Source organism: Sorex fumeus, unplaced genomic scaffold (assembly GCF_029834395.1).
Source record: "Sorex fumeus unplaced genomic scaffold, SorFum_2.1 ptg000043l, whole genome shotgun sequence".
Taxonomy (NCBI): Eukaryota; Metazoa; Chordata; class Mammalia; order Eulipotyphla; family Soricidae; genus Sorex; species Sorex fumeus.
Genome location: NW_026606100.1, coordinates 8,946,887 through 8,972,687, shown reverse-complemented (window position 1 = coordinate 8,972,687; position 25,801 = coordinate 8,946,887). Strand labels below are relative to the sequence as shown.

The window sequence follows — 25,801 nt, the reverse complement described above, 5'->3', positions numbered from 1 at the left end:
GGGGAGGACCGCTCGGCGACGCTGCCCGCCAAGACCCGGCCAACAGGCCCGGCAGTTTCGAGCATCCCTGCCCTGAGCCCGAGACGTGCTTTGGGACCCCGAGGCAGGAAGCCTTCCTAGACGCGGCGCCGGGAGCGGGGTGCGCGTGGGGCCGGGAGGGAGAGCCGGGCGGCGGCTGGGGGCGCTCCGGGGACCGGCTGAGCCGGGACCAGCGTGACCCCGCGCGGCCGGCGGGGCCTGCCCGGCGCGGCGCGGCCGATCGGCCCGGGCGCCCGGGCGGGTCGGGAACCGGGCGGGGGACCCCGCCCAAGGCGGCGGCCGGGTCCCCGGGGCTGGGCGCCGCTGGCAGCGCCGACGGGGCGGAGAGGAGCGCGGCAGGAGGAGGAGTAAGAGGAGGGGGCCGGTCAAGGGAAGTGCGACGTGTCTGCGGAGCCTTTTTATACCTCCTTCCCCGGGAGCCGCTCAGCCGCGCCGCCGCCGCCGCCGCCAGCGCCTCGCCTCTCCGCTCCCGGCTCCAGCGCGCCAGCCAGCATGTCGGGGGTCAAGAAGCAGAAGACGGTAGGTGGGCCCGGCCGCCCCCGTCGCGCGGGGCCCCTCCCGGAGAAGGGGGCGCGGGAGGAGCGGGAGCGCGGGCGGGGACCGCGGGGGGCCCCCGGCTGCCCGCGCCCGGGAGGAACCCCCGCCCCTCCGAGCGGGTGGCGGCGAAGGGCAGCGGGAGAGACGGTCCTCGGCCGCCCCCGCTCCCACGCCCACGCCCCCGAGGGCTTTTGCGCATCTCTCCTCGGGCGTTGTCTCGGGACGCGCGGGCCGGGGCCGGGCACACCTCGGCGGCCCTGCCCCCGGGGCTGGCCCACCGCGGAGCCCCCTCGAGTGCGCTGCCGTTGCACACTTTCCCGGAGGGAACGGCGAGTCCTAGACGCACCCAAGACGTGCACGGCTGCGCCCAGCGCACCTTGAACTCGGTTCAGCTCGGTTCGGACCGATGGGCAGCGGCGGCACCTCGGAGTTCGCTGGCCCGGCCCCGCCCCGGCGTGGCGGAGCGAGGAGGAGCGCCCTTCGCGGGAGGCTCGGGCTGGTCCACAGTTCACCTGGGCCGCCCCGGTCAGCGAAGACGCGAGGCTTGACCGCGGGCGGCGTCCCGTCCCCGACGGACTCCGAGAGCGGAGCCGGGGCCGCCGCCCAGGTGGTCTTCCAGGCCAGCCCGCGGGAGGGCCCGACCCCACCGCGTCTTTACTGAGGATCTCGGGTGCTGTGGGGTGCCTGAACCGACCAGCCGTTCTCAAAAGATTAGACTAGGCTGTGGCTCCAAATAGGCGCCCAGGGCACGTCCGTGACTGTTGTTAAATGGTACCAATGGGTGAGATAGCATTGACCTGGATGGAGAAAGGGGGAACGGAGAAAAACAACTGGGAAGAATGGGGGTGGAGAGACCCGTGGACACTGTAGCACTGTCCTCCCGTTGTTCACCGATTTGCTCCAGCGGCCCAGTAACATCTCCACTGTGAGACTTACTGTGTTTGGCATACCAAATGTGGCACAGGTGGGCAATACTCTGGGTAGCTTGCTGGAGAGGGGCGGAGGAATCGAACCCGGGTTGGCCGGGTAAGCCAACGTGTAAGGCAACCGCCCTAGCCGCTGTGCTATCGCTCCAGCCCAGCTGCAGGACAAGGGAGAGGAATCTTTGGGATTGCAGGGGAGCACAGGAGGATCCCCGGGGGAACACGGCGGCCTCAGTTTGGGAAGGGACCACGACCAGGGCCCAGCTGCCTCTGATACTGAATGACTTTAAAGTGGAGAGTAGGACAGCTAGTACAGAGGATAGAGCGTTTGCCTTGCACATAGCCAGTCCGAGTTCAAACCTCCACATCCCATACATATGCCGGGAGTAACTCCTAACCATCACTGGTGAGGCCCCAAAACAAAACCAAAAAAATAAATATAGAGGGAGGGTTCTCAATATGGTAACATACCGAGTGGAAAATCGTTCATGTTTTATTTCTAATTTGGCTGATAGCTATAAAATTTGAAATGGTGACTTCTGAATGACAAACTGCAGGGGCACCTGGTAGCTTATTATATCCGCAGAGTTTTAACTCTTCCTCCCTGCTTTCATTCATAATTTCTTCTCATTCTGATGGGGGCTTTGTCCAGCACTAGGAATGTAGGACCAGGTGAACTTACCCCTTCACGTCTCTAGTCAATAAGGACCTGTGAAGTGGAGGGTTTGCAAACTGTATTTGCAAACTGATGGTGGGAAGGGCACAGTCAAAAAAAAAAAAAAAGAAATTTGAGTACTGGCATGTCTGATTTTTTTTCTAGTTATACTCTTTGAGCTTTTTTTTTTTTTTTGGTTGTTGTTTATTTGTTTGGGTTGTGTGCACATACTGTATAGGATTAAACGAACACCTGAACCAGCTGACAGTAGTTTTGAATTTCTGTTTAGCCAACATGAATATAATCCAAGCACAGCACAAATTCCCACAAAAAGCAACAGGGAGTGTTGAGTATAGCAAGCCTGCTGTGCGCACAAATAAAATCTCTCAAATTTCAGTTGTTAAAATCAAATGTGTTTTGAAATCTTGAAGATCAAATACAAACTTTGTCCACATCATCTGACCTCTGAACAAATCAATTATTTGATTTATTTATCTTGAGGGCCGTACCCAGTGGTGCCCAAGGTTTGCTCCTGGCTCTGTGGTCTGTGATTATGATTACTCAAGGAGGTGCTAGGGAGCAAATCAGGGTTTGTCCGGCGCAATGCAGGCGCCTAAGCCTTGTGCTATCTCTCCAGCAGCGTGATTAATTGAGGAGCGAGTCCTTTTGCCCTGAAACTATCATGAACGTAAACCTGGATAGAACTTTTCAGGGACTAGCAGGAATCTTTGCATTTGTTTCCTCACTTAATAAGCATAGGACAGTGAATTTGCATCACAGCCCCCGCAGCAGCTTCAAATATTTGTTGTGTTCCTACTACATGCTTGGTGGTCTACTGAAGTGGATGCTTGTTTCCCAAGATTATTTTGCCACATTCTGAATGATTGTAATCTTTCAGTTTAGAATGCTCTAGAAGACATGCCTCCAGAGGACTTGGAAGAAAGGAAAAGACCTACTGTCTTCTTGCATCATTTCCTGGATTAGCATGTCTCCAGGCCCACAATGTTAATATGCCCAGAGACACTCAATTTTCAAAAAGTCAGCTGAGGGCCTGGAGAGATAGTACAATGGGTAAGGCACTTACCCTGTGCATATGGCCGGCCTGGGTTCCATCTCTCACACCCCAGATGGCCTCCCCTGCCCTGCCAGGAGTGATCCCTGAGTGCAGAACCAGAAGAAAGTAAAAAAAAAAAAATTTTAAGTCAACCAAGATACCAAAATATTTTCCAAAGTATTAATAATACCATGGTTGTGAAGCAGTGAAGTGATATTGAAAACTATAAAATTCTTCATGTTTGTAAGAGATTATCTACTTTTAAAATTACCTTGAAATCATTTTCCTGTACGTTTCTTTTTTGAAACTAATTGCAGATGCTTCCTAATGCAAGACATAGCTTTCATCAGAAGGAAGCAAGCATTTACCAGATACCAGGCGTTTAGACACATAATTTCCCATAGTGTGGCTGTGAGTATTGAAGCCCATCTTTAGGGGAAGAGAAAAGCCATGGCAGATAGGATTTTAATGCAGCACTGTTCAACTTTGTGCTCACGCTTTTGCTCTTGCTATATTTCTGCTTCAGGATACACCATTTTGTCCGAAAATGTCCGCATTTGTAAAGCAAAGTTAATAATAGTCACTAACAGTTGTTGTGAGTATATATGAGTTGTTGTGAGGATATATGAGTTTTAAATAGTTCTAGGCCAGCACAGGTACCCTGTCTACAGTAGCTATGATCACTTTCACCATATTGCCATCATCATCAGAATCATTGCTGTTTTTCATACTCCATCATAGTTTGTCAAGTATGGAGAAGAAAGCATGGGGCACACCATCCTAAAGACACAATAAACCACCAGAATATTTAATAAGATTCAAACCATAATACCCCAAAGTAGAGAGAGAGTATGGGGAAAATTGTCTGTCATAGAGGCAGGGAGAGGGCTGCAAAGGGGGCGGGGGTGATAATACTCAGGACATTGGTGGTGGAGAATGTGCACTGGTGGAGGGATGGGTGTCCCATCATTGTATGACTGAAACTCAAACATGAAAGTTTTGTAACTGGATCTCACAGTGATTCAATAAAAAAAAAGAAAATTTAATAAGAGTAAACATGTCGGGGCTGGAGCGATAGCACAGTGGGTAGGGCATTTGCCTTACACGCGGCCGACCCAGATTTGGTTCCCAGCATCCCCGATGGTCCCCCAAGCACCGCCAGGAGTAATTCCTGAGTGCATGGGCCAGGAGTAACCCCTGTGCATCACCACATGTGACCCAAAAAGAAAAAAAAAGTAAACGTAATAACACACTTAATAAGAGCAAATACAAAGTATTGGACTCACCATTCGAGTCCTTATTGTGAAAAGCTGGTAGAAAGCAAAGGTTGATTATTGATGTGGACATACCAGAGCAACCCAAGTAGCAATATTTTGCTGGAAACTGGCCAAAAAAGGCAATCTTTAAGTAAACATTGAATTAACTTCTCTCCATTCTTCCTGCATCTTTAATGGTTTCTGGATCTACCTTAAAATTAATGTGTTTGGGGATGTGTTTGGGGACGGAGAGTTAGTACAGCAGATAGACAGCAAGTTACACTTGCTAGGTGTGATCCCCAGCACTGCATATGGTCTCCCAGGCCTCACCAGGAGCGATTCCTGAACACAGAGCCAAAATTAATGTGGTTCAACTTGTGCTGTCGTACCAAGACGATCAGTTTGGACATTTACAGTTAAAGATACATGCAGTTAACTCTGAGTGTTATGTCTCTGAGATAGTCTTTGTCTTTCATCACATTTCTGTTAATGCACATGGCTCTGAGGTTTGCTTAGGGGATAAATTAGGCTTAGCTCGAACACAGAACCTTCAGGGAATGAGGGTCGGGGCAGCGAATCGATGATGTCAGTCTCAGTCCTCTGAGATTACTGTTCATCTCCAAATCTTTCACTAAATAGCAGTGGGAACTCATTAAGCCTTGTGTTTGGAAGACTGCAGAAAACACAGAAAGTAAAAGAAAATAAACATAGATATAATGTCAGTTCCTCCCCTGGATTTGTGCACCTGGAAGCTGAAATGCACGATGTCCAGCAACCTGAATTTCAGACTGTTAGAGTAGATTTTCAATAAAGAGACATAAACGGATATGGAATTCATCACAGGATAATATTTGTCATTCCCCATGGAAAAACTGCTTGCAAACATTCTTTGAAATGAAAGATGCCTAAGAGAGAAATTGCTTTCCTTTCTGCTCTGTGTCTGAGCAGCATCACTGTCAGGGGCCATGTTAGCCTAAATTTACCACTTACACCTTTTTAAACCAGTCAGGTGATAAGTGTAATGAATCCGAGTCACATTTTTGCACACAATGGGCAGATGCTGAATACAGCGTCTCAAAAGGACAACCCCCGACACCTGCCACTTTATTTTGGTTTTTCGTTTTTTGTTTTTGGGGCCACACCCGGCAGTGCTCAGGGTTGACCCCTGGCTCTGCTCTCAGGGATCACTCCTGACTCAGAGGACCATATGGGATGCCAGGGATTGAACCAGGGTCGGCTGTGTGCAGGGTAAATGCCCTACCCACTGTGCTGTCTCTCCAGCCACCACCCCCACTTTCTAAACCCTCCTCTTTTTCTTGTTTCACAGGACTGAACCCAGGGCCTCTCAGTGCTCAGCTTTAGCTCTACCATTGAATCACATCCCTGGCACCTTCCCTGCCAAAACAAGTTTCTTTTGATTTTTCTAACTAAAGATTTCTTATTTTCTAGAATATCAATTTAATTATTTTAAATCATTCCATCTCTCTGCTAAATTTCCTTTATTTTGCAGTGCTATAATTGCATGCTTTTTAATTTTTGAATCACAGTGAGACACACAGTTACAAAGGTGTTCATGATCGGGTTTCAGTCATATAATGCTCCAATACCCGTCCTTCCACCAGAGCACAGTTCCCACCACCAGTGTCTCCAGTTTCCCTCTCATCCCCTTCCCTCGCCTCCCCCCAACCCCCGCCTCTTTGGCAGGCACCTTTCTTCTATCTTGAGTGTGCCTATTAGGAGTGCAACTTCATGTAAGAAAGACCCTTTTCTTTTTAAGTTTTTTATTTGTTTATTTTGGTTTGCTTTACCGGGGGGCAGGGGGTCACACCTGGCAGTGTTCAGGGCTTACTTACTCCTGGCTCTACGTTTAGGCATCACTCCTGGCAGGACCTCAGGGATCATATGGGGTGTTAGGTTGGCCACATGCAAAGCAAATGCCTTTTCTGTGCATCACCTCTCCAGCCCCTCACATGTTTATTTTGATTTCAAGAGGAAGGTATTTATGCCCCCACCCCTCACGGATTCTGGTCATGGGTTTCTGTTCATACCCCCTGAGATGCTGTCAAAATCCATTCAAGTGGGCCCCAGCAGTGAGTGTATGCTCTCATGAGAAAAGTACATCCCTGCTTGCTTACCTGATGAGTTCCTTTATTCCCACAGATTTTGCCCTGATACTTTGGTCAGCTATTTGCTGTTTCCAGTTTGATTATTTCATACTATCACTGGCATTCAGATCTGTCCTTCTGGAAGCACTGGTTAATAGAACCTAGAACCCAACAATGCTGGGAATGAAAAAAAAGCTACCTCTTCTTGCTTCCTGTGTTTCAGTAATATTCCATAGTGTGCCTTTACCTTACCATACCTGTATCAATTTCTTGAAGGGAGCACTTTAAAAGCAAGTAAACTTACATCTAAAAAGTAAATTTAACACTGGTTTATAGGTGCTGGAAAGATAGTACACGGTTGCATGTGGGTGACCCCCGTTTGGTCTTCCAAGGACTTCTGACAATGACTCCACAGTATAGTACTAGGCCCCAAACACCATAGGGTGTGGCTCAAACACCCCCCCACCACCACCCCCGCTAATCCAAAAAATGTGTTTTCATATAGAGTGCTAAGATCTGGGGTGAGGGACACTCACCTGTTCTGGGTGGCATGTCTTTAGAGACAGATGTCCATTGTCCTCTCTTAGAGTCAGGTGAGCTCAAGCACCTTTGTGTTGGCAAGGCCTTTCAGTCACAACCCCTTGCCTTGTCCATTCAGGGCTCTCCTTGGAGGCCTGAGGTCACCATGCTATGCCAGTAAGCAATGGGGACAACTCTAACTGGGGTCCCTGCTTCCAGACCCCAGCTCTGGTGTGACCAGGCTGGGACTTTGAGGGCTCTGAGGCTGCTGGAGGTCATTCATTTCATCTCTCCTCTGGCGTCTGTCAGGGATCAGCATTAAGCCCAGTGCCCCTTGCTTTCATCATCTCTGAAGTAATCTGACCTCTCTCTCCCTAAGTCCAGCACTAGGAAGGACAGAACTTCCATTCTCAGGATCTACTGAATGTATATATATATGGGCTGGAGCAGTAGCACAGCGGGTAGGGCGTTCGCCTTGCATGCAGCCAACACGGCCGACCCGAGTTCGATTCCTCCGCCCCTCTCGGAGAGTCCAGCAAGCTACTGAGAGTATCTCACCTGCATGGCAGAGCCTGGCAAGCTCCCCGTGACGTATTCGATATGCCAAACACAGTAACAACAAAGTCTCCAATGGAGACGTTACTGGGCCCGCTCGAGCAAATCGATGATCAACGGGAGGGCCTTTACCTTTACCTTTATATATATATATAAAATCCAGCGATGCTCAGGGCTTACTCCTGGCTTTGCACTCAGTAATTACTCCTGGCAGTGCTTGGGGGACCATATGGGATGCTGAGGATCGAACCCGGTCGGCCACATGCAAGGCAAATGCCCTACCTGCTGTGCTATCGCTCCAGCCCTCCTACTGATTTTTTTAAATGATTTTTATTAAAGGGCATGACACCACTGGTAAAGGCAACAAAATGAAAAATAAACAAATGGGAATGCATAAAGTTAAAGAGCTTCTGCATGGCAAAAAACCATGTGGACTAAAATAAAAGACAGCTAACTGAATGGGGAAAAATATTTGCATTTAACACATCAGATAAAGGTTTGATACCCAGGATATATAAAATACTCACAAAGATCAACAAAAGAAATTCAAAAGGCTCAGACTGATTTCTCAGCTCCCTTCCCATCTCTTCTTTATAAGAAGAACAAAAATGCTTCTCAAGAAGGCTAATTGGTTGATTAGAAACTTTGAACTTATTACAGCCTTTGTTCTCTTCTTCCTTTTCCCCTGCCTTTTTGATCACCAAATAATTCTTTGCAACTTAAAGTAGATGGAAGGTTTGTTTCTCTCTCCACGAATGAATCACTATATTGAAACTTGCCTCTGACATTGTGTGACATATAAAATCACTTTCATCAGTTCGTTGGTGTGACTTCCTTTAAAATCTTATCAGCAATGTTTTCTGCATTTCACATTTACTCTTCAAGTTAACTTTGCTCTGACTGGTATTTTGCTTTTTGAGTCACACCTGGCGATGCACAGGAGTTACTTCTGGCTCATACACTTAGGAATTACTGCTGGCAGTGCTCAGGGGACCATATGAGATGCTGGGAATCGAACCCGGGTAGGCTGCATGCAAGGCAAACGCCCTACCCGCTGTACTATCGCTCCAGCCCCTCTGACTGGTATTTTGGAAACATGGCTGCAACATAAATATGCCAGCCCCAACCTGTTTGGCATCAAATATTTTTAAATTTTAGCAATAAAAGTATGTGAATTGTATCAGAATATTTCTACAATCATAAATACATCAAAATCTACATCGATAAAGGTGATTTTTCAGCTAAGTTAATACTTGCCTTAACAGTGTAGTTAGTAACAGAAAAATCATATATTTTTAAATTTTTTTGTTGTTTCTTGTTTGTTTATTTTAGGGCCACACCGACTGTCCTCAAGTCTTACTCCTGGCTCTATGTTCAGAGATCATTCCTGGTGGTGCTCAGGGAACCATATACATTGCCAGGGATTCAAACCCATGTTGGCCGCATGTAGGACAAGCACCCTACCCTCTGTACTATCTCTCTGACCCTGCTTTATACATTTTGTTATAGAAGGTATTTTTATCTACAAAACACCTGTATAAACTTAGTAATCTAACAATCACTTTTCTCTTTTTAATTTAAGCTGAGTGTGTGCTTTAAAAACTCATTTACAGGCTTAATTTTGCAGCTTAAACCTCCTACAATCACATCTAAGATTGATGTCCATTACTTCATTTTCCTGTAGTCCCTTTCCTGATCATCATTTAATTGCACATAATTCATACCTTTCCATTTCTAGCATGACCAGCAGTTGAAAAATTTGGTGGTGATTTTTATTTTTATATTTTGCTGCTGTTAAAAATTATTTGATTCCTGGATATTAAAAGGAAAAACCCCCAAACCTGGAATGACTTTTTGGTCTTCTGCCGGTGGTGCCATTGCATATAGTTTTGGTTTCTTTAAGATTACTAAAGACCCAGGGAGATAGTTCAAGAGGCAAAGAACATGCACCGCATATGCGAGGCCCTGAGTCCCATCCCTGGCTCCCTAGTAAAGCCCTTCTGGCCTCTGAACACCTGGGTGGAGCATTGTCAGGAGTGGCCCCTCCCAAACAACAAAGAAAACAAAAAAAACCCTGTAAAATCGTTTTCCTTTTAGCTCCTTTCAAATCCTGATCTATGCATTTGTTCACTTCGTTCACTCAATAAATATTTATTGAATGACCCAACCAGAAGTAGTGCTTGCCATAATTAAATATAACTACTAAGGCCTAATATTTTTTAATTATAGTGGTTTTGCTCATTCAAACTCCATCTTTAAATCTATTATAAACAGAGCGTTTGCTTTTTCTAATTGCAACACCCACCCACGGCCTTCCTATTCTTTCAATCTTCTGCCCAGTAAATTTTGTTGTGGCCTTGGGCCAGAAGCAGTGAAATTCTCAACTGACTTTTCATACATTTTCAAAAGTTTTTTATTCAATTCAGTTGAAGCTCTGAGAGTTCTACTTTTTATTCAGGCTGTGATCTTTTAAACGTATTTTTAAAAGAATGCTAACTTGTGGAAGGAAAATTAAGAGCTCGTCTATTTTAGGGGGTGATATTGGGGCATCTGGTAGTGCTTAAGGCTTAATCCTGAATCTGTAAACAGGTATCATTCCTAGTGAAGCTCAGACACCAGGTGCCAGGATTCGAACCCACGTCAGCTCCGTGCAAGACAAGCAACTTCCCCACGGTACAATTTCTTTGAATTGGGAGCTCATCTTTCAAGTCCTTTATATTGCAGTTGATACTTCGTGTCTTTGAATTTTAAGGTCTGTGGTCTTGTTGATCTGTTGGCTGTGATACTGTCACTACACTGATACTTTGATCACCTAAGTGCACACCTAGCTCTTCTCTCTTTATCAGATGCCCTTTGAAAGATGTCCTACCCATTTTTTTCTTTTTTTATAATTTTATTTATTGAATCACCATGAAAGCAGTTACAAAACTTGCGGGTTTAAGTCTCGGTCATACAATGAAACACCTGTACCTTCACCAGTGCCCATTTTCCATAACCACAAACTCCAGTATACCCCCCCTCCATTCCACACCCTCCCCCTACCTGTGGGGCAGATGATTTCCACTTTACTCTGTCTCTACTTTGATTACATTCAATATTTTGACACCAGACCTACCATTGTTATTTGGGATTTTACCCCAACACTCGGATCTGCTGAAAAGGTAACAGTAGACAATTTGTTTTCTATTGCTGGTTATAAATAACATAAAATTTTGGAATTCTGAAATTTTAACAATTAAATCTGAAGGGATTTCTGCCAATACCTGCTGCTTTCTGAGATTTGTTCCTGAGTCTCTGGGATCATAGCCATTAAGCAGCTTGATCAGGAGCCAGAGAGGCCGTTTGTGGGCAGCAACTCAGGGTCTCGTTGGGGCGGAGAGAAAAGGGTCGGCTTCACCCCCATCCCGTGAAACCCCACATGTCTCCTTACTGAGGGCCCAAACCTGACTGTCCAGTGGCCTCTGGAGGATGGCGGCCACAGAGCCACCAGGGGGAACAAGGGAAGGCATGAAACCTATTCCCACCTGGGATGGCCTGGTGCCGGTAACCTACTGCAGGGACCAGATGCATTTCTGCCAAAAGCTGTTGGGTTCTGAGATTTGTTTCTGAGTCTCTGGGATCATGGCCGTTAAGCAGCTTGATCAGGAGCCAGAGAGGCCATTTGTGGACGGCAACCCGAGGTCTTGTTGGGGTGGGGAGGAAAGGGCTAGCTCCATCACCATCCCATGAAACCCCATGTGTCTCGTCACTGCGGGCCAAAACCTGACTTTCCAATGGCCTCTGGAGGATGGCAGCCACCAAGCCGCCAAGGGGGAGCAGGCGGAGGGACAACACCCTTTCCCCCCTGGGGTGTCCCAATGACAGTAACCTACTGTTGGGTCCGACGCATTTCTGCCAAAAGCTGCTAGGTTTTGAGATTTGTTTCTGAATCTCTGGGATCATGGCCATTAAGAGATTGATCAGGAGCCAGAGAGGCCGTTCGTGGGCAGCAATTCGGGGTCTTGTTGGGGTGGGGAGGAAAGGGTCGGCTTCACCCCCATCCTGTGAGACCCCGCGTGTCTTGTCACTGCGGGCCCAATCCTGACTATCCAGTGGCCTATGGAAGATGGTGACCACCAAACCGCAAAGGGGGAGCAGGCAGAGGGATGACACCCTTTCCCCCTTGGCTGGTCCGGCACTGATAGCCCATTGCGGGGACTGGACACATCTCTGCCAAAAGCCACTGGGTTCCAAGATTTGTCTGAGTCTCTGGGATCATGGCCGTTAAGCAGTTCGATCAGGAACCAGAGAGGCCTTGCCTCCAATTATATAGCTGAGCTGGAAGTGGTTTGTGGGTGTGTCTCCCACATACCTAACTTTTGGCCATTCACTTTCTTGGTAAACTTTGCCCCAAGTTTTTGGGGTCTGGTCAAAGGCACAACAGCAATTTTGGGGTATCTGGAAGTCTGACGGTGTCATCAGGCTGCTGATGAACTCGCCTCGCAGTTACAGATTGACCTGCTGGTGGCACCATACCCCCTACCCATTTTTTATACCTTTGTTTTTCTTATTTACTTAGAAACATTTTCCATAAGTTTAAAAAAAAAAACCCTTCTGAATCAACTGTTAATGAATCATCATTACATTATGGTTTCAATTAAGAGTTTAATTTTTGACCCTTGGAGATAGAAAATACAGACCAAAGAGCAGTGTGTGTGTGTGTGTGTGTGTGTGTGTGTGTGTGTGTGTGTGAGTATAACTTCAGTTTGAAAAATTTTGTTTGGTCAGCCTTTTTCTTTAGAAAATTCAACCACTAGCCCAATCTCACTCACTCTTCCTCCACCTTCTCAAATGGTTTATAATTATTTTTTCAAAAACAGATGCCGATGATTACACAGTGCATGATACATTTAGCAAAAGTTGATCCAAGTTCAGTTGCACATTAAAGTCTTTGTTCTGTTGTAAGTCTCAGCATTTTCCTTTTCATCTCTCAATCTACCTTTTCTCCTGTTTTCTAAGTTCATGAAAGGCCATTAAGTAGATTTCAAATATTGTGGGATCCTGTCAGGTGAATTGTTGAATCCCAATAAAGTTTTTTCTGAAGCATATGAGTAATGGCACTTTGGGGACCAACAGTCACTAATACAAGAATGTTTTAAGTGGTTCCTTAAAAATAAGAAAGAAGAAAGAAAAATGGAAGATTTGCATGTATCCATTTTGTTTAAATTAGTCAGATAAAAGAGATCTAATGCAACCCAAACATTAAAATTCCATCTGTGGAATTTGCATATTTAGTAAGAGTTTCCATTTTTAGAGCAGTTGTGTTTATAAAATTCCTGCTCTGTTGTGACCTGTTATCACTAGTGTTGAACATTTTAGAACAGGCGGGTCCTGTTCTAGAGGTTTCCTGTGCAATAACGTGTTTTGAGATTTGTCTCACCGTCTCACGAAGGAAGTTTGTGAAAAATAGTAAGCAGGAAACTCATTTAACTGGAATAAGTCTCTGGAGAGTTTCCCTCAAAGGAGAAGCCAGAATCTTATTAATTCCTCTGTGGTTAATATGTTGTTTATTTCATAGGGGGAATGACACAATGCCAAGTAGCAAACACAGCCGGATTAGGTAACTAGGAATATATTATTGCTTCATTTGTAAAATATTTTGGCAGTCATCTAGTGCTAATATCTCAAGATAATAATAATGAAATCTATTTAGAGACATCCCCCAGCACTTTTTTAAAAAAGAGTAAAAGTGCACAAGCAAATGCATATGACTCTTGTTAGTCCACATTACTTTCTCATGGTGACATGAGGAGAATAATGGAAAAATAAACTTTCTTTCTTTGCCCACTCATTGAGTTTGGGTAATAGTTTTACTACTTAGCCTCCCCCGCCCCCACGGTAATATTAAGCAAACATAAACAATGATTTGTTTCCACTAGAGCTGCTATTACTTAAACCGAGCTATGACTGTCATTTGTAGATGATAAAGGAAATCCAAACCACCAATGCATTTTTATACAATAACTTATTTTATTTTTATAGGGGTCACCACCCTCCCACCCCCCGTGGTGCTGGAGGGATGAGGACAAGTGCAATGCTAAGGGGTCACACCTGTCATTACTGGTGCTGGGGATGGTGGGGGGAACATATGGTGGCAGAGATCATGTCCAGGGCCTGACACATTCTAAACTTGTGCTCTGTCACTTGAGTTTTCTCCCTGGACTTCACACAAAAAAAATATAACCCAACTGAAAGTCAGAGCTTTTAAATATATTAATAACTGGATATGGAAGATAATGAAATTGTGAAATTAAAAAAACTACCTTCCATGTTGTTCAGAAGAAACAGTTGGGGGTGGATGTGTTATTCTGTCAAAAAAAACACCAAAAACTCTTAAGTTTCTAGCAATTCTGGACCTTATTCTCTGATAATAGTCAGACAGATTTGGATCTGGTTCTCAGGAGACCATTGTAAAGAAGGCCAGATCCCAGGCTCCTGTGGCAGAGAGAGGCAGGGGCTGGGCAGTGGCAGAGAGTAAGACTGAACCCCTTCAGAGGAGTGGGGAGTGGTCACAGTCTTGAAATTAGATCACAGTATCCAGGTCTTCACAGTTCCAAAGAGCTTAGATGTAAAATTCTGTCCTAAGGATTTGGGTAGAGAAATCTGGGTCATCCCTAATACTGGTTTCTTCCATTTTCTTCTGTGTTGGGGTTGTGATGTAATAATTCTTCTAAACTTCACACTACCGTATTCTTTTTTTTTTCTTTTTGGGTCACACCGAGCTCAGGCATTACTCCTGGTTCTGCACTCAGGAATTACTCCTGGCAGTGCTCAGGGAACCATATGGGATGCTGGGAATCTAACCCAGGTCAGCCGCGTGCAAGGCAAATGCCCTACCCCCTGTGCTATCGCTCCAGCCCCTGTCATATTAATTCTTGATGATGTAAGTTTCCCTTGAGTTTCAGAAAAATACCTGTTGATGCAGCTGGAGTCCCTAAGTAGGAATCCAGGAACTCTCTGTCCAGTATCCCTTCTCATCCTCACATTAGCCCAAGAAGCAGGACATGTTTTTGCCCTCATTTTAGAGCTGAGAATCTGAGGGTAATGTGGCTGCAACTTGTCACTCCATTGATTGATTCGCTGATCTGACTGGCTAGGCAGGTGTCCCTTTCCTCCCTCCACTATGTGTGTCCTTCCCAAAACCCCATGCTTGATCAAAAAGGATAGTCTTCCCCAAATAGAGAATACTCTTTGGTTGAGGGAATATGAGAGCTATCTGCCTGAATCTCCGAACAAATTCTAATTTTAGAGCTGAGAACTATAAGTCTGCGGTTAATCACTTGCCTCAGGATATACTATGAGTGCCATGTCTTCCATCACTTCTTTTTTTCCTTTCATTAATATGATACATGTAATGGAGACTGTGGCTGTCAGAATGCAGATTGTCCTGATTATTTAAACATGCATTTCAGTTTTGCCTTTATAAAGATGCGGATGAATGCAGCAAAGAAACTAAAGGATGCTGCTGCTTTGAAAGTGACTTTCCTGGGGGGATTTTTGAAATGTGTTCTAATCCATAGAAGATGTGGATTGTGGGGATGGAGAGATAGCACAGTGGGTAGGGCATTTGCCTTGCACGTGGCCGACCCGGGTTGGATTCCCAGAATCCTATATGGTTCCCTGAGCACCGCCAGGAGTAACTCCTGAGTGCAGAGCCAGGAGTAACCCCTGTGTATCGCCAAGCGTGACCCAAAAAGAAAAAAAAAAGGAGAAGATGTGGATTTTAGCAGATGCCATAGAAGGCAATAAATGTTAGTTTGGATGAGGCACTGCGGCCAGTTTTAGAAACAGTAGTATTTGGAATTGAACCCAACATTTCACCTTCATGGTACAAAGCTTCAGTGTTCTTGTGAGTGAATGCGTACACTCAAGAATAAGTGTCCTTAGAAATAATTGCAGTGACTTACATGTAACTCTAGACCCTGCCTTGTTCATTATGCCAGCCCTGCACAGTTGAGCATTCATGAACTACAAGTTCCCAAAGCTTCACAAGCTATGGGCCTGTTCTCTGGATGTATCAGAGGTTTCTCTGGCATTTCTACAGCTCAGCACAGAATTTTAATCTTTCATGATTCAAGGAGCATGTGTCATACACACAGCCTCATTATCTGAACTAGTGGCTGAAGAACATCACAAAAATGCACATAGATAACCAAAACCAGCCTCCAAAGGAGAGTGCAGGGCCAGTGGTCAGAAGAGCACCTAAGATCTGCGTTGAACATTGCAATTGTGTGATTGCATCTTCCAAATGCAGTGACCATTACGAGAAGGCTCAAGTTTTTTTTTTTTGAGAAGGCTCAATTTGAGGTGTGTTGTGCTTCCATGAGGGTAATTGCCACCTCCCTGCACTGTAGCAGGGTTCCCCTGGGAATGCATAATACCTTCCTTTCATCATACTCATTAACACTTAATCACAAATTTTCTTATTAGTTATCCTAGTAGCCCTCCAGCATGAGTAGTCATAGGCATGACAAACCGTAAATGAGAATACTAGTGTAGAGAGATGAGGTGAATTCCCCTGGTCCTTCTCTGGGTATGTATAGAAGAGACAACCCAAGTTTGTCAAGTCACTTGCATTTTATTTCATCTTCAAAATGACAAAAACTGAGATATCTGAATGATTCTTAGAATAAATTCTTTGAGAGATTGTAGCAAGTTAATTATGTGCTGAAAAAGACAAATATAACTTTATTTTATTTTATAGCACAGCGGATAGGGTTTTTGCCTTGCCGAACTGGGTTCAATTCCTCTGCCCCACTCGGAGAGCCCGGCAAGCTACCGAGAGTATCTTGCCCACACGAGAAAGCCTGGCAAGCTCCCCATAAAGTAGTCGATATGCCAAACACAGTAACAACAAGTCTCACAATGGAGATGTTACTGGGCCCACTCGAGCAAATCGATGAACAATGGGAGGACAGTGCGACAGTGCAATTTTATATGAACGTCTCCAGCCTGTGTTCTGTGGGCTCTGGAAATGCTCAGTCAATGGAGCTGGAGTTTCAGTGTTAGGGCTTGAGAATGCTGTCCTTCTTGGACCTGGAATTACCAAAGATTATCTGGGCCAACCTGACAGGGCTCTGGGGCCTCCAGTTCTGCACCAGCAATGCTTGGTAGGTGGCTGTATCAGGCATTAAACTGGGATTTTCCTGCAAGACTTGGTCTTTAATCTCTGTACCATCTTTCTGGACCCTGGCCTCATTTCATATGATTAGAAATATTAGCACATGATCTCTTTGGAATAGAGAAAGTTGTACACTCACATTTCTTTCTCCCCTGCTGTGTATGTTTCTGCTTATTTTAAAGAGAAGAAAAGTTAAATCTTTTCCCAAATTGCAGCTAATCCATCTTGGATTACCTTCTTATCTTCAGGGAACAAAGAAATTCTGATTCCATGTTCTCAACGTGTATTTCATCCTGCTTGGATTGTCTATAGCTTCATATAGAATGTGGAAAGAGTTAATACTTAACAAAGTGAATGTAGCAGAGGCTTCAGGAAAAAGATGGATATAGGAGTCAGGTGGGGAAAATATTGCACCTGTATGTTAGTGGTTAATAAGTTACAGTCTGCACCAAATCCAATCTCCCATTTATTTTGAAATGACCTACAAGTTAAAAATGTTTTTGTGTATTTTAAGAAATAAATCAGGGCCAGAGTGATAGTACAGTGGGTAGGGCATTTGCCTTGCACATGGCCGACCCAGGTTCGATACCCAGTATCTCATATGGTCCCCCAAGCACCGCCAAGAGTAATTCCTGAGTGCAAAGTCAGGAGTAACCCCTTGAGCATCAATGGGTGTTACCAAAAAAGCTAAAAAAAATAAAAAGAAAGAAAGAAATCAGTATCTATAAATAAAACTTAAAACGTTAAATGAAGCCCCGTCATTTACACATTCTCTCCAGCTGCTTTCATGGCATAGATGAGTATTGCATTAGTCTGTATAGTCTGTAATAGTGAAAACATTTGTTTTCTATCCCTTTAAGAAAACTTTGATATCTGTTGCTGCTGACTAGTATCGGAGGGTAAGTGTGTAGGGGATGTTCAGTGTTGACTTGCTTATGCCAGTGTCCTTTTGTTTTATTACTCACATCTGAATTCAGAGAATTGAATACCTAGCTTGACATCACGAGCCCCTATTGAATTTCATTAATTATATTACCACTGTTTTGTTCTTTATAAAATGTTTACGGTACTCATTGTTATGTTTCCTGTAATATTATTGAGGTCATTGTTCATTCATAAGAACACATGACATTCTCCTCATAACAAATCGTGGGGAAATTTCTCTTGATCTTAGTACCAAAAGGGTCATATTTTTCTGAATTTCATGGGGTCTTTTTTGTTTTGTTTTGTTTATTGGCAATGGTAGTGGTGGTTGTATAATAATTTGAAAACTGTTTCTGTAACAGTCCCAGTTTCCTTTTTCAAAATATCTGCCAGACAACTTAGAAGCAATATTTTTGTTTGTTTGGGGGAGCCACACCCAGTGAAGTTCAGGACTTACTCCTAATACTACACTCAGGGATCACTCCTGGCAGGACTTGGGAGACCATATGGGGTGCGGAGGGTCTGAACCTAGGTCAGTTGTATACAAGGCAACATTCCTACTATAGTTTCAGCCACTAAGAATCGACATTTTCACCAATTTCTCATTTGGTACTATTTTATTTATACCCTGTTTATTTCTCTTAACTCTTATTTTTTCATCCATTCAGAAGTGAGCTTTTGACATTCTGTATGTATCTTATAAGCAAGACACAGTATATTTTGTTGGTATGGCTTGCTTTTGGAGACACACCTGGCAGTGCTCTAGGATTATCCTCGGCTCTGTGGTCAGGGATCATTCCTGGTGATGCTAAAGAAATGATGATTCTGCAGTGCTGGGAATCAAGCCAAGATCAGCGTGCAAGGCAAGCATCTTAATCCCTGTACCATCCCTCTAGTTCCAGTCATTATGTATTTCTTTAAGATGTGCAGAACCTTAAAAAAATACTAAATGCATGTGAATTTTAGCTATAGAAATTCACTAAGTTCTCTTATGTTTCTGCCTTTTCCCTAGTATTTTGTGGCTGCCTGGTGTTCTGTATCCTCTGGGGCTTATGGAAATCTGTCTATGAAATACCCATTGTATTTTGAGTACTTTGTGGCCTAATGTTCTTCCTTTCCTAGAGAATTATAAACAAGCTGAGATGAATAAAGATATGAATAAGAGCCTTTATCATCTTTATCTAGGGACCGGAGAACTCAAGGAAGTTGTGAACTTGAATGGGAAAATACTGCTTATGACCTGTAATAGAATTGATCAATTCTTTTTTGCTTGTTTGTTTGCTTTTTGGTTTTGGACCACACCCAGCCAAGCTCAGGGTTTACTCATGACTCTGTGCTCAGGGATTAATCCTGGAGGTGCTCCAGAGGACCATATGCAGTGTGTGGAGATCAACCTGGAGACGGCTGTGTGCAGTGCGAGTGCCTTATTCCTTCAATCACTTCTTATAATGAAGGCACAGAAAACCACAATAGCAACAATAGTAACTGTGATTATGTCATCAACAGAAATCAAGCAGAACATTCCATACCATGTTATATTGTTGCCTATATCATGGAAGTTCTTTGTTTCTTACTACTACAAAATTCAGACAGCTAATCTTGCTGCCTGTCTGAACAGCGTTGTTATTTAATATGGGAAATTTTTTTAATTTTTAAATTAAAAATGTGTAGAAATTTTTTAATCCATTTTGATATCTGCACTCCTTTTCTTCTTTGTAATACTTTGTGTTTACCATTTAAAAAGATTTCTGAAGGGGGTATGGTGCCACCAGCAGGTCAATCTGTACCTGTGAGGTGAGTGCATCAGCAGCCTGATGGCACTGTCAGACTTTCAGATACCCCAAAAATGCTGCTGTGCCTTTGGCCAGACCCCAAAAACTTGGGGCAAAGTTTACCAAGAAAGTAAATGGCCAAAAGTTAGGTATGTGGGAGACACACCCACAAACCACCTCCGGCTCAGCTATATAATTGGAGGCATGGCCTCTCTGGTTCCTGATTGAACTGCTTAATGGCCATGATCCCACAGTCTCAGAAACAAATCTCGGAACCCAAAGGCTTTTGGCAGAAATGTGTCCTGTTCCTGCAGTGAGTTACTAGCTCTGGGCCACTCCAGGTGGGAATAAGTTTTGTGCCTTGGCCTGTTCCCCCAGGCGGCCTGATGACTGCCATTCTCCAGAGGCCACTGGACAGTAGGCTTGGGCCTGCATTGACAAGACACGCGGGGCCTCACCAGATGGGGGTGGAGCAAGCCCTTTCCTCCCCATTCCAACGAGACCCTGAGTCGCCGCCTACAAACAGCCTCTCTGGCTCCTGATCAAGCTGATTAACGGCCATGATCCCAGAGACTCAGAAAAAAATCTCAAAACCCAGCGGCTTGTGGCAGAAATGCATCTGGACTGCATACAAGGTGGCCGCCGCCTCAGAGCTTATTGGAAAGCCAGGTATGAGCCAGCGGTGACGGGGCAACTGCAGTCTCATGGGAAGGGGGACGGTACCAACTTGTCCTTCACATCCTACCAAAATCACGAGTTACCCCCCACAAGCGGCTTTCTGGCACAGCCATGGCTCCAGAGGCAAAAGGACTTAATCCAGAATGCGGCAGCTTGCGAGAGAAAAGCGAATAGACTATGGTGCCATGCCTCCCCAGGAGGGAAAGGGTGTTGCTCTCTTCCGCCTTCCCCTCCCCCGCCCCCCCCCCCCCCCCCCCCCCGGCAGCAAGGTGGCTGCCGCCTCAGAGCTTATAGGAAAGCTCAGAGCTTCAGGAGGTGATGGGGCAACTGCAGTCTCATGGGAAGGGGGATGGTTGCAGCTCATCCTTCACTCCCTACTGATGTCATGAGTTGTCCCCCACGCATGGCTCTCTGGCACAGCCATTACACCAGATGCACAGTCTCGTAATTATTGGCTCTTTGGAGAAATTCAAAATCGCACAGTCACTATCGCGGCCACACTACATTATATGATTCTCATTACCAGCTAGAGAAAACAAAGTATTTCACAATGCTTTTTCAGCATTTCTGATTGTTGGGGGGGGAATTCTAAACAATAATGGTGCATCTTTTGTTGAAATAATGAATGTAATCAATGTGGAGAAGAGTTAAGTAGAAATCATCTGCCTCACAGGCATTGGGAGGGGTGGGAGGGGGGTATATTGGGGTTCTTGGTGGTGAAAAATGAGTACTGGTAAAGGGAAAGGTGGTTGATCATTGTATGACCGAGACTTAAACCTGAAAGCTTTGTAACTTTTCCCACAGTGATTCAATAAATAAATATAAGAAGAAAAATAAATAAATAAATAAATAAAATTATGAAAAAAAAAGATTTCTGAGAATGAATCCATAAGCTACCATAAGTTTTCTTGACTTAGGGGAAATATACACATATGATACAACTATATCTCTGGTTTAAGAATGTGCACTCATGGATAACTCCTGGAAGAGTTGAGGGTCAGCCATGTACAGGGCAAGAGTCCTATGCTGTACTGTCTCTCCAACCTTCATAGTTTAAGATTTTATCTCCTGGAGGGGTTGGGGGGGTAATACTGGGGTTCTTGGTGTTGGAAAATGTGCAATGGTGAAGGGATGGGTGTTTGATCATTGTATGACCAAGACTTAAACCTGAAAGCTTTGTAATTGTTCTCACGGTGATTCAATCACTGTCACTGTCCTCCCGTTGTTCATCGACTTGCTGGAGCGGGCCCAGTAACGTCTCCATTGTGACACTTGTTGTTACTGTGTTTGGCATATGGAATACGTCATGGGTAGCTTGCCAGGCTGTGTCGTGCCGGCAAGATACTCTCGGTAGCTTGCCGGGCTCTCTGAGAGGGGCAGAGGAATTGAACCCGGGTTGGTTGGGTCAGCTGCGTGCAAGGCCCTACTGCTGTGCTATTGCTCCAGCCCATGGTGAACCATGGTGATTCAATAAAAATTTTTTTAAAATTTTCTCCTATTTGGCTAAAATTCAATATATCAGGTCACAAAAGGGAGGGTTTTTATTGTGTTTTTATTATCCAAGACCCCATTCAAATGGTCCATTTCTCAGAATCATCCTAACGCCCATAGTCTGAGCATTGATTCTGGCCGCTACCACTTACAATGTTTTTTTAAAGACATATATGTAGACAAGGGCTGTATATGTCTTTATAAAGTCACTTCTCCTGGCTTTTGACAAGATCACTAGATCAACTCTCGTGAAAAATTAAAAAGTTTTAGAACCAGATATATATTTTGTGTGTGTGTGCACATGCACGTGTTTATATGTGTGTGTGTGTCATAAGTTTGGAAATTAATTTTTAAAAGTACAAATATCACTGGATGGTAATGGCATGAATGGTTTTACTGTTATTTATTTTAATCAAGCATATTTGTTGTTCATAAAGGCAAGATCTAATGAGAATTTTATTCTCAGTCTCTTTTATTTATTGTCAGTTCCTAGTAGGATTTACTGTACTCCTGCCTGGGATTTTTCCTTTCCTATAGCACAGCAGTGCCTTGCATGCAGCCAGCACAGGCAACCCGGGTTCAATTCCTCCGCCCCTGTCGGAGAACCTGGCAAGCTACCAAGGGTATTTCGCCCGCATGGCAAAGCCTGGCAAGCTCCCCGTGACTTATTCAATATGCCAAACACAGTAGCAACACGTCTCACAATGGAGATCTTACTGGGCCCACTCCAGCAAATCGATGAACAACAGGAGGACAGTGACAGTAAATAGCACAGCGGGTAGGGCGTTCACCTTACAAGCGGCCAACATGGCCGACCCGAGTTCGATTCCTCCGCCCCTCTCAGAGAGCCCGGCAAGCTACCGAGAGTATTCGATATGCCAGACACAGTAACAACAAAGTCTCCAATGGAGATGTTACTGGGCCCGCTCGAGCAAATGGAGGGCTTTACCTTTACCTTTTACCTTTATTATTTAGGTGTAATGAATTCTTTCCTTAATGTTTTGAGATTTGTCTTCCCTTAGTTCTTCTCAATCATTTATTAAAATACCATTAGGACCTTATAAATATTTTAAGTTTTAAAACTCTGCTATTTGAAAACACTGATATTTTAAAACTCTGCTTAATATGGATGCTTCAACTCTAGTCCTGAGAACCTTCCTTGTTGGTCTATGTTAAATTTTTTAAAAGCACACTGGGAGGTTCCTTTTTTGGTCTGATCTGAGCACCACGGCCTAGATCCCTGTACTTTAGCCATTTTATACCTGTGGACCAGCATGAGTCAGTGCTAGGGTAGTTGAAGACCACTGGCCTAGATTGCATCCTTCATTTATGCACATGTAAAGCATTGTCACAGGAAGGCTACCATCTCCTTAGTGGCAGATGGATTTTCTCTGCTTCAGAAGGCAGTCTACCCTTTTCAGACTTTGTGAAATGTTAGATCAGTTTACCAGCTAATGTAGACTTAGGCACATTTCTGTGATTACTGCATTCCTTGAGAATATCTAAAATTAAATATTCCAGCTGGAAATTTTAAATGCTTGCCATCGTAGTCCTGTTTTACCATTACATAATGAAAAGACAGTTTTCTGGAAAAACCCAGAGACAGTTTTTTTCTTAGCTGTTCTTGGCTATTGTGACTCCTTATCCTTGGAAATTTGCCCTATTCCTTATTTAATTTGTCACAATAGTAAAGGGGTTAAGATGCATGCCCTGGACCTAGGTTCCCTTCCCAACACCTCTTGGCCCCCTAAGCATGAGTGGGAGCAGTCCTGGGACCCCCCACCCGCCCACCCACCACCATCCTTGCCAGCACTGTCTGGGTGGTTTGGGTAATCCCCAGCACTGCAGTGCCTATTGGCAGTGTTCCATGCTTGGATGCTCCCATTGAACCATTGGCCTGACTGACTGAGAATAACTGGAAGTGGTTCCTGGCCCCAAATAAATCATTAGAATAGCCAGTTTTTCAAAGTAACTTGTGGTTTTGGTGGGGAGGAGGTGTTGGACCATATCTGACAGTGCTCAGAGATTACTCTAGGCCCTGGGCTCAGGGAACATTCCTGACTATGCTCAGGGAACCATATACAATGTTAGGGATCCAACCCAGGTCAGGTATGTGCAAGGCAAGAACTGTAATCCCTGTACTATCACTTCGGTGCAAGTAACTTATGATTCTTGGTAATTTAAGTCTCCATATCTCTGTGTTGAACCTAATATTTTCAATGGGAATAAATCGGAAAGGATTGTCTTCTCATATTTGCTGGAATTATGAGTATTATGGACCCATATTGGAAGGTACCGCTAGAAATGAACCTACCTTTCTTTTGCGAATTCCAGTATAACCTCAGTCTTTCTAGTAAAAGTACACACCAAATTCCTGGGGAAATACTGTCTACTGATCTATAAATCAGGTTAATGTATAATCACTGTGCCTTTCCTACCCATGCTAATAAACTTCTAATCCCATTTTATCTCATTTTAGGTTTCAGTCAACATTTTATTAGCTTAAACATTAATTTTATGTTTCTCACATAGCATTTATATTCAGATATTGCCTGATCTTAATGCATACAAATGACAGAAAATCAGACAGTGCAGATATTAGATTTAAGATATATTAGTTAACTCAAGTCTTCATGGCAAGTTTTCTGATTTGCAGTTGAATTCTTTAGTACAGACACTTTCTTTTGCTTTTATCCTTCCTTGTCTTTTTCTTTTGGTTAGGTTTTGGGTCACACCAAAAGGCAGGGCTTACTCCTGGCTCTGCACTCTGGGATTGCTCCTGTGATGCCTGGGATCCAGCCCAGGTCAGCCGCATGCAGGACAAGTGCTTAACCCCCTGTGATACCTTTCAGCTAACCTCCCTGTCTTACTTTGAAGTGAAATTTTTTTATAAATATTTTTGAAAACTATGAACTTATATATATCAAGCATTAAAGAATTTTATGTTTGGCTTTTCTTTTCCTATAATTCTCCTATACAACTATCAGGACTAAAAAGCAAAGTTCATCTCTTGGTTAGAATACCTTGGAATAAAAAATATCTCGAGTGTTTGACAGCCAGAGTAGATAAAAGAAGGGAATTCTATGTCAGCCCTTTCACCAATGTTATGTAAAAACAGTGTGCAGAACAGGTAAGAATAGAATTACCTCCCCCCAGAAAGCTGTATGTGCCTCTTCTGTACCATAGACATATATAGGCAATATGATTTAGATTTTTAATATATCTTCTATAACTATAATGGAGAGCTATCCATTATCTCTTTAAAGAGGAACATTAACCATTTAACATTTATTTTATGTGCACACATGTGGATGCATTCTGAATCACTGTAGATGGAAAGTGGGTTCCAGGTCTAAATGAAAATACAAATACTTTAAATTGCCACCAAAATGTAAAAATCTTACAATGTGATCACAAAGTTTATAAAAATTTTTCAGCTTTGCTTAGCTTTATGAGTAAAAGTAAGTATGTAAATATAGAGTCTAATAATATATATTATTATATATTCTCAGATTTGTGAATTAGACCACCTATTTGGGACTAAGGTGAGCTTTCCTTTCCTTGGGCTCCTTGAGCTTAGTTTATACTGAAATCAATGGTCTGTGCTTTGCAAGTATGAATTGAAAATGGTCTCTGGGCATGCGGTGGGGTAGCAGTGGTTTTCTTGGCTTTGGCACCTGGATAGCAAAGTACCTTAAGAACAAGCTGTCATTCATCAGGGGAACACACTGGATTTTTGTCTTGGAGTTTGCGGTGGGCCGGAGTCATAGTAGGTCTGTGGAGGGATGAATTAATGTCCTGTTAGAGAGGTGCCGAGTCCCTCGTAAGGCAGTACCCCATAATTTAACATTTAAGTATAACATAGATACAGAAAAACATATACATCTTAAGTGCCCTGCCCAGTGAACTGTCTTTAAGTCAGCACTCATATGCCCAGCTCCTCTGTTAGGAGCAATAATTCTACTTGAATTCCAAAAGCTCCTACTATGGCTGAATAAATAGCAGTACTCCTACATAAAAAGGGGGAAAAAAGCTCCTACTAGTGACTGACTCTCCTAGGTTAACTCTCTGATTCAATTCGTCTGGTTTTGAAATTCTCTTAAATGGAGTCATACGTCATCTTTGTTATCTGG

At 44.1% G+C, this 25,801-nt stretch overlaps 1 protein-coding gene across 2 annotated transcripts in view; it reads left to right on the top strand.

Annotated features, from left to right (window-relative positions):
- Positions 1–283: 283 nt before the first annotated feature.
- The window catches only part of PAPSS2 (3'-phosphoadenosine 5'-phosphosulfate synthase 2), a 101,225-nt gene continuing 75,707 nt past the window's right edge, over positions 284–25,801 (top strand). For both annotated transcript variants that reach the window (XM_056120458.1, XM_056120457.1), the window contains exon 1: positions 284–558. In XM_056120458.1, the coding sequence (XP_055976433.1) occupies positions 532–558 (27 nt within the window). In that variant the 5' untranslated portion in view covers positions 284–531. The remainder of the gene's footprint in view (positions 559–25,801) is intronic.